Below are 14569 nucleotides of genomic sequence, written 5' to 3'. Positions count from 1 at the left end.
GAAATGACTAAGACAAAAAATATAAGAAAACAAGGTTCAAGAACAATTGCAAAAATAACTAAAGTGGAATCATACTAAAAAAAAAAAAAAATTGTGAGCAGGCTTTTGCCTTCTGCAAAAAAACAAAGTAGAACAATTGTAGACATATTAGGACGCTGATCAAATATGAAATGGGGCCCCTAAATGCACAGCAATATATCTCCTGGTACCTCTGCCTCTTTGTCGACTGGGAGAAGGTAGGAGCCCTGGGCAATTGTCCAGTTTGCCCTTTCCTAAAACTGGCCGTAGGAGGATGTGGCCTGCTCCCTATGACGGCCACAATCAAGGTGGTAAATGTTTGCAAACAAAGTTAATTTCAGTGCTGAGTGCAGAAATTGGTTCACCTGCCTTTCTCCTTCTACCTTCCCCTGGATCACTGATACAGCTAATTTCAGTGCCATATGTATAGGCAAAGTAAGTATAAAGAAGTTAAGGGGGTAGCCTCTGCTAGTTTGCATTCTTTGTTATGCTGTACACTAAGCTGCGCATGTGCAGCTCTATGTATGACTAATACAGCTGGCTGCCGGGAATGAATGAACTCCTTTTTTTTCCAAAAAAGGTTAAAATGAAATATGAAGTCGTTTTAAGGTGGCACATGGTCCCCTCCAGGCTGGCCAACATGTAGCCCCAATCTACTTTTATTTGTTTCAGCAGCTAAAGCAGAAGGCTGGGGACAATATGAAGCAGAATTTTACACCGAGACTGGCTTCACTCTACCCTACACATTATATTTGACTATTTTCTTTCCTTGACCACATACCCAAAACTCCCCTACCCTACTTCTCTCTAAAATGATCTTTGTCCATTTCCTTAATTACATTAGATACCATGTGTTTCTGCACCCACTCTTTAAAATATACATATATAGTAACTGATACCTATAATGATAATCTATCTTGATATATATATTTGATATTCCTTTATGAACCTATTTACAACTTCTACTTCATAAGGCTAGTAAGGCGCCTACAAACCTCAGCACAAGTAATGATATCTTAGCTTCATTTTATTATATTTTATTTATGATTATTTTTCATTTTTATTGCACTCATATAATGACTCTGTATACAACTACAATGTTTATGAGGAAACTGTGGAGATATTGCCACTACTTGTAAATTCCAAATAAGTGAAAATAATACCTTTTGCAACATGGTGGCAGGGAGACCAGTAGATAAAGAACCAGTGAAGGCAACAAATGAAAAAGTTATACTTCAGTTTTAATGTGGGCAGAATGTTTTGTTGCTTTTTACAAAGCAATTAGTCGTGTTTTCAATAATATTGCAGATATGACTAAAGGGATGCAAACTAGTTCTTAATCATTAAGGACAGAATTTGGACAATGTGAATACCATTTGGTATGGATTTGTGGAGACAAATAGCCCAATCACTATCATAAACAATGTAAACAATGTACCATTTTAAGGGAAATTGATCATATTTTGAACAGCAGTTGTCTGCATTCTGTAAATGTTCCAATTTTCAAATCACTGAAAAAAGCAAAATCTTTGCCATTACGCCAAGATACAAATGAGTAAATCTACACTACTAATTAATACAGATGCAGTGGAAAGCAAACAATTACCTCTTCCATGGGAATAACCTGAGAATATCCTCCTCCTGCGGCTCCTCCTAAACAAGCAAGAATAAGAATTTTTTAAAAATCAGCATTTTGCATCTGACTAGAGGGTTAAGTCTTGGGGTCATTTAACAAAGAAGCCGATAAGAAAACTGCATGTACTAATAGGAGTCAAACTAAAGGTGACATTATACGTTAAACTTGCCTTTGATTCCAAATGTAGGCCCTTGCGATGGTTGTCTGACACAGGCAAAAGCATTGAGGTTCAGATGAGCTCCCAGAGCTTGGACCAGTCCAATGGTGGTGGTGCTTTTCCCTTCTCCAAGGGGAGTTGGAGTTATACTGTACAAGCAAAGTACATCTATTAGATAAGTGGAATTATACAATCCAGAGCTTCAGATTTTACCTTTTTTATGCAGTGAAAGATAAAGTGATCTATAGAAGTTCAGATAGTGGCATCAAGATACACAAATAAAGAGAAGACAGGCAGCAGAGTCTGAAGTTAAATTCACACATCAGATGATTCTCGCCCGAGATTAATGGTCTTGCTCATCTAGGGAGAAAATCTGAAAAGTCTCCTGACATTGTTCATCAATCTGCCACAGTGGACTGGACCCTGTTCTTTGGCTGACCAATTTATTGAAGGAATCGTTTGAGAAGGGCTGATTTTACCCTAATTGAGCGCCAGTCCACTGTGCACCTCTGGCTCCAAAAGGCTAATGTAAACTAGCAGGAGCACTTCCTGCTGCATGAACAATATAGCTCTATCTGTTGTCTTTTTAAACAATAAGTAATACTACTGCTAAGAGAGCTCTCTGCAACTTTACATTACCTAGCGTGCATTTAAGGGCTCAGTCTGTATAGTTGCTGTATAACCAGAGTATGACTATGGTTTCTGAAACTTTTCAATCCAAGGAACCAAACAAAAAAATGTGTCAGTGTACTAACACCCAAGATGAGAAATATTAGCAAAATGTCAGCAAAACCACACAAATATCAATAGCTGTATAAAGCACTGCATTTGCTATTTTAGTAAAGCTGAGAAAAACATTACATTTCATGCATACTTAAATTTGAAAGTTACATTTTCTTTTTTTAAATTTTCAACTAATACTGAGGACATTTTACTGCATTTGCTATTTTACTAAAGCTGAGATAAACATTACATTTCATGCATACTTAAATTTGAAAGTTACATTTTCTTTTTTTTTAATTTTCAACTAATACTGAGGACTCTTTACTGCACAGCATTTAATTTATATCTCCCTCTGGCTTGCATAAGCTCTAGTCAGCCACACATGTCTGTGCTGTCAATATTATCAGTTTATTGTTTGAGATGTTTTAGGAGAAGCTGTGGTATTACACATGGGAATATGTATTATATTTCTATCTCATAAAACCAAATGCTTTCTGTGATACATTAACCTCATAGGTTTATAGGCTACTTTGGTAGTATATGATTTGGATTTGAGACCCATGTGTCATATAAAGTGTCACAAACACATCTATGCTTTATTCATAATGTTATGTTTGTCAACATGATAAGAAATACTAAAATAAAAGACTATATCTAATATATCCATATGTATACAAACAATGAGACTGAACAAAAATAAATACATAGCATGCACTATAGCATTTCTGTGAAAAAGCTGCTGTATACAACTGTGTTCACTGTGGTTTGGGTCAAACAGGGAGTTCTACAGCTGAAAGCATTCTGCTCCTTTGTATCATGTATCAAGTATATATATATATAATCAATCACTGTATATCATATCATTCATTGTATGTCACAGAGACTGTGACACTGTACCCAGTAAGTTATAGCCCAACTGATAAAGTATGAATGTTTTCTAATTGGAACAACCCTGGTCACACAAGGACCTGGAGCATGTATATTATATTCATACAAAGAACAGCCCACTTACCCTGTGACAACGACATATTTCCCATCTTGCTGCCCTTGTAACCGTTTATAGGCAGATAGCAGGACTTTGGCTTTAGTCTGACCATAGAGTTCCACTTCTTCGTGCCGCAGGCCAACTTCCTCTGCAATCTTTGAAATGGGCTTTGGCACACAGGAACGGGAGACCTCGATGTCACTATAGAAGTGAAAAATAAAAATCGTGAACGTGAGAAATATTTCAGAACATGACTTAAATACTTTTCCAAGAATGAATGTTAGAATACATTTGCTCAAACTTAATACAGAAAGTTTGATCAATATAATATCATAGTATCAGTATTACACTGCCAAAGCTGTAAAAAAAACTGAATATGGTGCAATGCTGCTTACAAACTTTCCAAAATATAGTAAGATTTCCCATTTTTAATAATTATATACTGGTACATACTGGGGATCAAAATACTCAAGGCCACCAAGAGGTTAACGTTATTACAAACTGCTTTGTTTTAATGGTGTAGTGTAGGAATTATGGTTTATTGAGTGTGAACTTTGGTTTAATATTTTTTGATTGCCGATAGAAAGTTTGTTTGGAACTTTGTGGGTTAAAGCATATCAGATATTTTCTTCCAGCACTAAGCTGTTATTAAATACCTGGAAAACAGATCCAACGAACTAGAAAATCTCTCTTGTATTATCCAGATGCAATGTTTAGTGCGCAGATTCAATAGTGACGCACATGCTGAGAGATGTATTGCAAATCATGTATTTGTACAACTGAACACATCAATACTTTGTCATCTCTATCAGCAGAGTCACATGACCAAAGCGATGTGTTATGCTGGGGTTTACATCTTCACTGCTTTCTCTTCTCTGAAGGAGGTAAAGCCCACATGGTGAATGTTTTTTTTTTTCATAACAAAGCCTTCTCCTCTAAAAGGAGTTATAGTTAAAATAATATGTAGAGGATATTATTGTGTCATCTCCTTTTATGATAAATGTTCTTTTAGGGGCATAAAGAATTGGAATAAGGTCTGTCGGTACCCAAAGTGAAAAGTGTGCCATGAGTAGTGACACCCTCTTATTGTGATATGTTAGCCAAGTGGCTAGCACTTTAGTCTTGCAGCACTAGGGTTCCAGGTTCAAATCTCAGCCAAGACACTATCTGTATGGAATTTGTATGTTCCCTTTGTATTTGTATAGGTTTCCTCCCACATTTCATAAATATACTAGCTTAGATTTCACCGAACTGGCCCTAGACTATGTAGGGACATTTTGAGCTCCAATGGACAGTTAGTGACTTGGCGATGGATAGCAAAGCTCTGCATAATGTGTCAGCACTATAATAACACTGGTCATGTACACTTTTAATACTGAGAAAGAGAAGGGGGTTGTGTGACCAGCGCTGTTTATTTATGAAGTGTACTGGAGCACAAATAGTAGACTTTTTTTATCGAAAATGTGCACACATAGTTTATCTGCTATAACAGGAATGTTGGCGCAAGTCTATAAAAATTACTCAGTTTGAATTAGCTAAGTATATTTTTTGTGGATCAAAACCCTTGCTCTCTGTGTGGAAGCAGTGGTGTTTATGTAGAGATTAGGTGCACCACTACTGAATCAGAGGTAAAGTTTTCCACTGATCTAAAATGACTGCATAGCTCTAGGTCTTACCCAGCATGGGGTATTGACCCACTCCAAAAAGACTATTGCTTTGAAACCAAAAACTAGGTCCTGCAGCTTACTGGCAAGGGAAGGGCTTTTCTAAACAAAAACTTTGCACACATTTTGTATTGATGCAGCTGGATAGGATTTAACAGATTTAAAGTTAATTTGGGCTTAAAGAACACTGGGATCCTCAAATCCAAATGGCAAGTTTATGCTCCAACTACTGCTTGATCTTCAGAAAAACAAAAAGGTGTGTAAAGCTACATACACACGTCCAATGGTTCTCGGCCAATAATCGGCTCAGGACAGATATCGGACTAGAATCTGGCATGTGTACAGCGCCCGTTGTCCGAATGACCATCCTGGCGGATCCACAGATAACGAGCGATCCTAATGCAAGGGAAGGGGGAGAGCCCGCAGCGGGGTGCCGATCTGTCGTTCTCCCCCTTCCCTTCTGCATTGAGCAGATTGGTGCTGTATGTATGGCACTCGTTTATGCATCGTGAAAGATCCTTTCCAATGACAATAATTGCACATGTGTATGCAGCTTAAGGCTGGCAAGAGTTCAATTCCATATCTAGAGGTTGATTATTTATATATTTGGAGCCTTTGAGAACACAATATAAGGGCTGTGATGTGTTTTTATCACAGCAATTTATAGTCCAGTATTAGAGTGAGCAAACTTTTAAATGGTGCAGGAAATGGATTGCTGTTATTGCAGATGCACTTTATTAAAGTCAGTTGTGTAGAAGATAAAGAAGCAAGATATTGCCTGCAGCTTGCTCATGTGATGTAATGGTCCTAAAACCTAATGCATCCTCCTGTGAAGAGTCCACTACACACAGTTTCACCAGGAGACCAAAATGTTTTTTTATGTCTTACCATAACAAAAGTTGCAATTGCTTGGAGCATTAATTATAAATCAGCACACCTGACATTTACCAAAGATACTGTTGTAGAGAACCAATCACTGCTTTTGAGAATACAAGGTCCTGGAAGATTCTTCACCAGCAAATATAGGCTGGATGCTAGATTCTTTGCTTTATAATTTGACCTATTGTGCCCTGCTCTAGTAAAATTACAGATTGTTTCTGCCATTCACGTAGATATTCTTCTTCTCGGTAGCAATACTGATAACACCCATGTTTCACTCTACTCCATGCAGGAACTGTTGAGGGACAAGCTCGGTCTCCTGAAAGTGAAGAACGGTGATTGAAGCTGGAGATGTTCACTTTGATTATTGCTGTAGTTGGTCACCTTGAAATACCATGAAGGATGCTGTATGGCAGTCCCTCTATAACAAAGCACCCAAAAAGAACACTTACCATTGTATTTGCTATTTATGTTTGTTTTGCAGAGATACATCTTACACTTTCTGATTTCCTTCAGAACAATTACTTAACTGATTTCAACCCAAAAAAGTCAGTCTGTAAACAGGCCAATCTTGTGTCATTGTGAGTGCCTGGGTTGACAGGTAAGTGAAGATTGGGCTGTTTAGGAAGAAGCCCTAGGGAAGTGATAAAAAGAACATCTAACTTTAGAAATTCTGCTTTATTACAGAATTCAAATATCCTAACTTTGTGCAATATCTCTGGGACCTTCCCAAACTCTATCTCTACAAGTATTACCTAATAATTAAATATTTGCTGCTTCTGCACATAAAAAAAGACTAGCTGACTGACCTTGGCAAGACTCCTGCAGTAGAACCATTTCAATATTCTATTCCCCCACAACACACTTTATTTTTTATTTAAGAGAAAATGTTAGATTGTAAGCTCTTCTGGGCAGGGTCCTCTCCTCCTCCTGTGTCAGTGTCTGTATCTGTCTGTCAATTGCTCCTCCTATTTAATTTACAGTGCTACATTGCTTTATATAAAAATCAGCTGCATAATATGTTTGCGCTATATAAATCCTGTTTATTATTAATAACAACAAAAGAATCACACTAAAGAATAACTCACATGCTAATAACATAGGTTGTGATAGAATTTGCAAATCAGCAATTAACCCTTTAAAAAATAAAAAAACTTTTTTTTTTTTTAAATTTGGATAGAGTAATGGTTGAACTAGTTTTATTATTTCCAGGCCTTTTTTCACCTGGTGATCTTTCAAGCAACATGTCCTATGCTGGAGTGACTACACTCACCATACTATACTTATGGCAGGGCAGCATTGTCCCCGCCACAAAAGATAAACCCAAGTGCCTTTGGAAACCCAAAAATATACAAAAGAAATGGTGTGCTGCGCAAAAAGGGATGGGAGGGACTCAAAAGGACCACCGACTACAGGCTCCCTGAAGAAAACTACAATGGGGCAGATATAAAACCAGGCAGCCTGCACAATGATAGCAAACAGCAGGGACCAGGCTTTAAAAAAGAAGCTCCTGTGAACTGGCAAAGTAAAAATACATATGGCACTTGTTTTAATACAATATTTGCTTTCATGGAAATCAATTTTAAACATTCCCTAATAGATCGAGTTATGATCAGTTCTCCAATGTATGGTTTGACCATTGTCCGCAGTGGATCTCTGTGTGATATCTGTATATTTAATCAATATCACCCTGGTATGTTACTGTTGGCATTTCATCAAATGCAAAAAGACATTGTAAAAGTTTATTTGCCTTAAAAAAAATACCAGCCAATTATATGACAAAGTTATTGCTTTTTTTTTTTTCTTGGTAGGAGACGGGGAAAAAAAACATCACTTCCTTTTATTTCAAGGAAAGTGTTTTGCTTTGATCCTGAGGCATATAAAAGACACCAGCAAAGTACTAAATAATGAATCATTACCTGTAACTGGTTTTGTTAAATTTACTAGAGGGTGCAACTCAATCCTGGAGCCTATGAAGGTGGCTGGATGTAAGCATGGCAAGAAGTGACCTAAGTGAGCAAAGGCATAGGGGTGTGAAAGGACGATAACACTTATGTTCTTCTGCAGTCTTTACTGTAACAGAGAAAAAATCTTGCTGGTTGAGCAAATCAGAGAGCTTGATGGATAACTCTATAGCTTTTAAGGCGTTTGCCTGATTCCAGCAGTTGTAGCAGTTACTACACCTGTACAACCCCATCTACAACAATCACATACAAAAAGTCCTGCTACAGTAGGGCTCTGCATAGCTGAGCCATGGGTCTCATTCAGGACTGCACACCATCTTAACTCTTGCTCCAAACCCTCCACCTCATCCATTGCCAAGCACAGGTGACCATTGATTGAGTATTTTATATGCAACCTGTGTTTCTGCTACTACCAACCTTGATACATTTGTTGTTAACTGTTCTTCTAAAGACGTTCTCAACATTACCAACACTGAAAAAAAGTTTATGAGAGATTGGATGTGCAATAAGTTTCCTTTGGGCTGAGCCATGAACTGGTAGGGATAAGGACAAAGTAGTAACACAAAATAAAATCCAAGAGCCTACAATGTATCTCCAAATATTCAGCCCAGAAACCCCAAATAATCCACATGTGTAATGCCTGATGTAATGTTTCCATGCACAGAAATACATCAGCACTAGCATTATAAGGTATGAACATATGATAGTGACCAACATATACAATCATTTACAAAGTGAACATGACCAGAGTCAATTTAAATTACATTGGATTAGGTAACAAAGATCTTGGAGTAGATGTGAAACATCGGTGTTACCTGAAAAAGTGAAAATTGATATGGTGACAAATCTGAAACTTATGAAATACACAGTACCAGATGTATATTGTACAGAAAGATTCCAAACGTGTAAAAAAAAGTGTTTCTTAGAATGAATTCATCTCTTTTTGTAGTTTAATTTGGATTTTAGGCTTTAAAATAATTCCCTAAATATCTACTCTGGTGAGAATTAGGGTGGCCAACTTTCCCACACCCACAAAAAAGACTGAGGTTTTGGTTTTGCTTGCACTGGTCCTTTGATGGATTTGGATACAGGGACCCATGGCTGTCCGATAGTAAGTTAGTTTTCATACTGCAATTTAGGCGCTGCTTCTTTCTGGAAGAGGGATTGGCTGTGGTCTTGGCCTTCAGTTGTCTGACACATTCCAATTCACAGAACTCCAACAATGCTCATGCTTCATAAACAGTGATATCAACTGGACTACAGGAGACCCAATCTGATACAATCTGTATAAGAGCACTGGATGGCGTTCCAGGCTGCTGCCGGATCAGTGCTAGGCATATTATCCTGAACAGTAAATATTAATGGTTAAATAATGGGCTTATTTGCAGTGAGGGGTAGATTAAGGTTGGGGTTCATAAAATAATTGAACTAAAGTTTTACTTAAAAAAAATACCTGTTGAAAGTTACATCCCACTCTCTATGGTCAAAGATAAATATATTGTTGTGCCAACTCTTGGTCTTAGGGAATGTAAATGCAGAAAAATACAAAGAAAAGGGGTTTTGACTAGATTGAAATTAAGTGTATTATACAATTTAAGTGTATCATATATCAACATTACAAATTGAAATATGCGAGTCCTTCCCGTGCCCATTTAAAGCAGAATGGGGTCATGATGACAGGTCTAGACAGCATGCAACTACAATCTTTGGAGAACGTGAATGGGTAAGCTTATTGGTTACCAAGAGTTCTGTAAATGAGGCAGCAGAGATGATAGATGGAGGGAGTTCGTGCAACAAAGGCACCTTCTCCACAGATTAAGAAGAAACTTTTTTACAAACCCCCTTTGAAGTATCCAGCTCCATCTGTTTAATAATAATGTTAAACTTCAACTGCATGCAAATTTCCTGAGTTTGAAAGTATATCTATATATTATTTTAGGACTACAGTAAATACTGTGTAACGTCTATACCCCTATACAAGATGTTTTACATATTATTCACAGTTCAAAGGCTATACGGTTTTGTAGCTGCACGCTGTCTAGACCCATCATCCCGACCCCATGTCGCTTTAAATGGGCATGGGAAGAACTCACATATTTACAGTTGTAATGTTGATATATGATACTATTGTAAAAAACACTTTATTTCAATCTAGCAAAACCCCCTTTTCTTTGTCTTTTCTGCTTTTAAAGCATTCTTACCTGCCTAATCACTATTCATCTGTCAAAACCATTGAGCTGTGCATTTAGCAGCAAGCTGCATGCAGCCTGTGCATCCTGGCCCAGCCAATCACGATAGCAGGTTATCAGAACTAGGACGCGAAAAAAGAAGGATTTGCCAGAGCATGCGATATAGTGGGGACAGGTAGGTAAAAGAGGGTTTAGTTCCACATTATTAGATAGCTTACCTGGGAACTGGGGTTTGCACCTGGAGCTTGGGGTACTCTATATTCCAAGTCTTGGAATCATATTTTTCCAAGTACCGCTTTGCACTTTCAACCGTGTTCTGAAAATAGCAATGATATTATAAAGGGCAAATTTATTCACTCAACTAAAAGATTCCACAATATTACTCCTCTCACCTCCATGAGCATGGCTACAGTCATAGGACCAACACCCCCTGGCACAGGAGTAATGTAAGAAGCTTTCTCCTTTGCCTCTTCATATGCCACATCACCCACTACCCGTTTACCAGAAGGCTTTGTAGGATCTAGTAATACAAAAAAAAAATTGTAATCAGTTCCAAAAACTCAGCCTGCCAATAAGAAAATGTAACAAAGTACAATAGAGCAATCACACAAAATGCATTTCACAAATATAACTAGATTTAGCTGCGGCTTTCTATATCACTGAATAATCAATCAAAAGTGACCATCTATGTTCAGGGAGGTGATCAAGAAAGATGTAACGTTGAACCAGAAACCAGCAAAATTTAGTATAAATCAAAAATTTCTTGGCTGTGTAGCCAATGAGAATGGACAGAGCTACACATCCCTTTGCAAAGTATAGCAATTTTTATCTTCCGGTATGTTTCTGTTATTCATCATTTATTAATGATTATATAATATAATCATTTACTGTATCATACCCTTTAAAAAAATGTTTGTTTTCAAAACAAATTATGTATGCTTGATAAAACAACAAAAAAAAAAATAAATGTTTTATATACACAACACCAGATGTTTAATACCAAATTCTTTTAAACTCGAATGTTTTTTTATATAGTAGTTTTTTATATAAAGTATTTATATAAAGCCATGCAGCGCTGTACATTGATTAGGGGTTACAAATGACAGACAGATACAGACAGTGACACAGGAGGAGGAGAGGACCCTGCCCAGAAGAGCTTACAATCTAAAAGGTGGGGGAGGTAGGTAACACACAATGACATTCAAAACAATAATCAATAAAAATGCCAATAAAATGAACGTTAATAAATACATCCATTATGTGTTTTTTTTAAAACATTAATTTAAAAGGGGAAACAAATTAGGATCATGTAGGCTCACAGTCTTTGAGCTTGGTTTATTAAAGCGCTCCAAGGCTGGGGGGGGAGTAGCACACAATAGGAGGGGGAATATGGAATGGTGGGTAAGTAGCAAGGTTTTTAAGAGACAGAAGATGGGTAGGCAAGTTGAAAAAAATGGGTTTTGAGTGCTCTTTTAAAAAAAAGCATAAATTAGGAGCAAACCGAATAGAACGAGGAAGATCAATCCAGAGAGTTGGGGCAGCTCTAGAAAAGTCTTGGAGCCGGTCATGTGTTGAGGGTATGAGTGAGGAAGACATTAGTAGGTGACTGGAGAAGCAAAAGGAGCAGCTAGGGGATATTTTTTTTTATCTAGTTTACGTCTGCTTTAAGAATACATTAAGTCAGCATACATGCGAATGCTACTGCACACTATTGATTTCTTATCAATGTTTTATACAAGACAAGCTACTCTCTTCCAACACTCAGACAAGCACAGAAACAAAAGGCAAAATGGTATATCACTAAAAATCTTCAAAATAGATATCCAGGTTCAATGTTATATACAGTCTACCATAAAAGCCCTTCACCCAAAAAAAGAATTTTGTGCGTAACTGATAGTGACATGAACAATAAATTTCTGATCCCACATTTTGCCATTTTTTTCTGCTCACCTGTAGTAGTTTCCTGAGCTTTCTCCATGCCACCCCGATGTCCCAAATGATCTGCAGAACCTAGAAACCGCACAGGTCCTACAACTGGCTGGTCCAGTAGGATCAGTCAGCACACAACTCACTCCAAACAGTTCAGTAACTAAACAGACTAACTACTGTAAAAACACTAATGTATAACTTATATTAGATTTATATTGGTGAAAGACCTTGGAGTATGAATTGGACACAATCATAAAAAATGCATCCAAGATACCAATTACAACAACAATAACTTCATATCTATAAGGAAGACTTTGCTCTTTGGCAAATGAAAAAAATCTATTTGTGAATACATACAGCGCTTCCAAAATTAAACTACATCAATAAAAACCATGTTAAACTAAAAAAATGCACAAACAGAATTTAAGTATAAGTAGGGTGCATAATTATTATATATGATTAAAGTAATCCTATAGTGCAAATGTCTCCAATTATGTAAACTATCACAATGTCTTCAAATTGACCATAAACAATTTATTCTACCAGAAAAAAGCAAAGTAGATGTTTATCTATTAGACACAATGGGGGTATGTAAAAATGTTTTTTTTCAAGACATTTCTGTCCATTAGACACTTCTCTCAAAATAAAAAGAATTTATGACACTTCTTAGGTCCTAAGGGACAATTACTAGGTTCAAGTTTCATTGTCGTGAAGGTGACTATACCTCTTTAAGCTCCAAAATTAGCTGAGTGCACTAATTACATGCAACACTTACCGGATATGTAGTTAATGCCACAATCAATTACAATAGCACCAGGCTTGATCCATTCCCCTTTAACCATCTCGGCTTTACCAGCGCCCACTACTAGTATGTCAGCTCTGCCCACCTGTAACAGAGACAGAGTATGCACAAATTAAATTACCTAATAGCAACCACAGAATAGAAGAAAAACATTAGAGCAGAACTCCAATTATATATTTATACTTTGGATAGGGAGGATAAGGAAAAGAATGCGAAAGGTTTATTGCACACCTGGAGATTGGCTCTCTCTTTACCTGTATAAATAGCACAGTAGAAAGTGAAGGGAACCCCATCTTTTGACAGCTTTTTTAGGAAATTGAGTGCCCTCAATTTTTTTTATTTATAAATTACTTTACTTAAAACTGGAACTCTATCAAAGCAACTTTCTTTTCAATATTTTTAAAGAAAAATAAAAAAGCTCATCTCGTCAAAATATAAACATCTGTCCTTATAGACGATTATTATTTTCAGCTCTCATTGCTCCAAAATACCAAATGCAAAAATATCTACTATTGTGAGTTTGAGTATGCAATGGTTTACAGGTCTTGTCCTGCTAGACAACAAATATTTTATTCCTTGAATATTGTTATTGCTGCATAATATTACAGCTAACAGCCAGTGCTGCGCTGTGTGTAGAAAACCGGCAACAAACCAAAGAATTTCTGGGGGAGCCAATTGTCAACTGCATTTTTATGATGTGGGTCAAACAGTTGTGCACGCAGAAAACCCACACAAACATTGGGAGACCATTCAAACTCCTTGCAGATAATGTCCTGGCTGAGATTCGTACTTGGGACCCCAGAACTACAACGTGAAGTTAACATGCTGCTGGACAACTTTTTAAAAGCGGAGGAGCGGGAGCAGAAGTGACTGGCTTTCAATATAGATGTCTCTGCATGGAGGTTTCAATGCTGAGTGACCAGATCTAGGAGGACTACCCAACATCCCAAAAGTTACATAAGAATTCACATGGAACTTGAATTTAGACAATATCCTGGAATTCAGCATTACCAGAGTTAAAAATTAACTCTCCATTTCACTTTGCAGCCAGACACAAGTGCCAAAAATGTTTTTCTATGCTTTGAAAACAAAGAGCATTTACTTTGTGGATTTCTTAGAATTTGCATTGGCTTGCAGAGTTCAAAATTTACAGGTCAATAAATGTCAGGCCAGTAACCGTGCATACATTGACCGATTTTGACTTCAGTTCATTATATAATGTGATATAATATAACAAATATTTACAATTTGAAATACACAAATAAACAAATATACTATTTAAAATTATTACTGGCAAACTACTATTTAAAACTCCAATATAAAAAGCAACATTTTAGTGCATTATTAGTAGATACCTAAACAGAAAAACACTATTTATGTTGGAATGAGAAATCAAAACTTTACAGACAACAAGATAAGAAACAAAAGAAAAGAATTACCTGGTAGGCTAAATAAATAAAAATGCAAGAGAGATAAAAAAAAAAAAAACACCCTACAGTAAAAGGTAGAAGATTAGCCTAACACATGTGCATTGCAGGAACGTGCAGGTTTTAATGTGTGACTGCAATACGCAGACTCAGATGCAATGCACTAAAGCAAAGCACACTGTGGTGCTTTGTGTAG

General features: G+C 36.9%; 1 protein-coding gene across 2 annotated transcripts in view; it reads right to left on the bottom strand.

Moving 5' to 3' along the window:
- Positions 1 to 14569, bottom strand: part of MTHFD1 (methylenetetrahydrofolate dehydrogenase, cyclohydrolase and formyltetrahydrofolate synthetase 1) — a 50626-nt gene that overhangs the window by 24852 nt on the left and 11205 nt on the right. The window contains exons 8-13 of one of the 2 annotated variants that reach the window (XM_072429024.1): positions 12920 to 13031; positions 10608 to 10735; positions 10434 to 10531; positions 3547 to 3720; positions 1824 to 1960; positions 1625 to 1671 (exon numbers count right to left, since the gene is read on the bottom strand). In XM_072429024.1, coding sequence (XP_072285125.1) covers positions 1625 to 1671; positions 1824 to 1960; positions 3547 to 3720; positions 10434 to 10531; positions 10608 to 10735; positions 12920 to 13031 — 696 coding nt within the window. Of the gene's footprint in view, positions 1 to 1624; positions 1672 to 1823; positions 1961 to 3546; positions 3721 to 10433; positions 10532 to 10607; positions 10736 to 12165; positions 12307 to 12919; positions 13032 to 14569 lie in introns of those variants that run through there. The other variant, XM_072429025.1, reaches the window with a different exon arrangement.

This window comes from Pyxicephalus adspersus, chromosome 12 (assembly GCF_032062135.1).
Source record: "Pyxicephalus adspersus chromosome 12, UCB_Pads_2.0, whole genome shotgun sequence".
NCBI classification, from domain to species: Eukaryota; Metazoa; Chordata; class Amphibia; order Anura; family Pyxicephalidae; genus Pyxicephalus; species Pyxicephalus adspersus.
The sequence above is the reverse complement of the archived record's forward strand: the minus strand, read 5'-3'. Positions and strand labels throughout refer to the sequence as shown.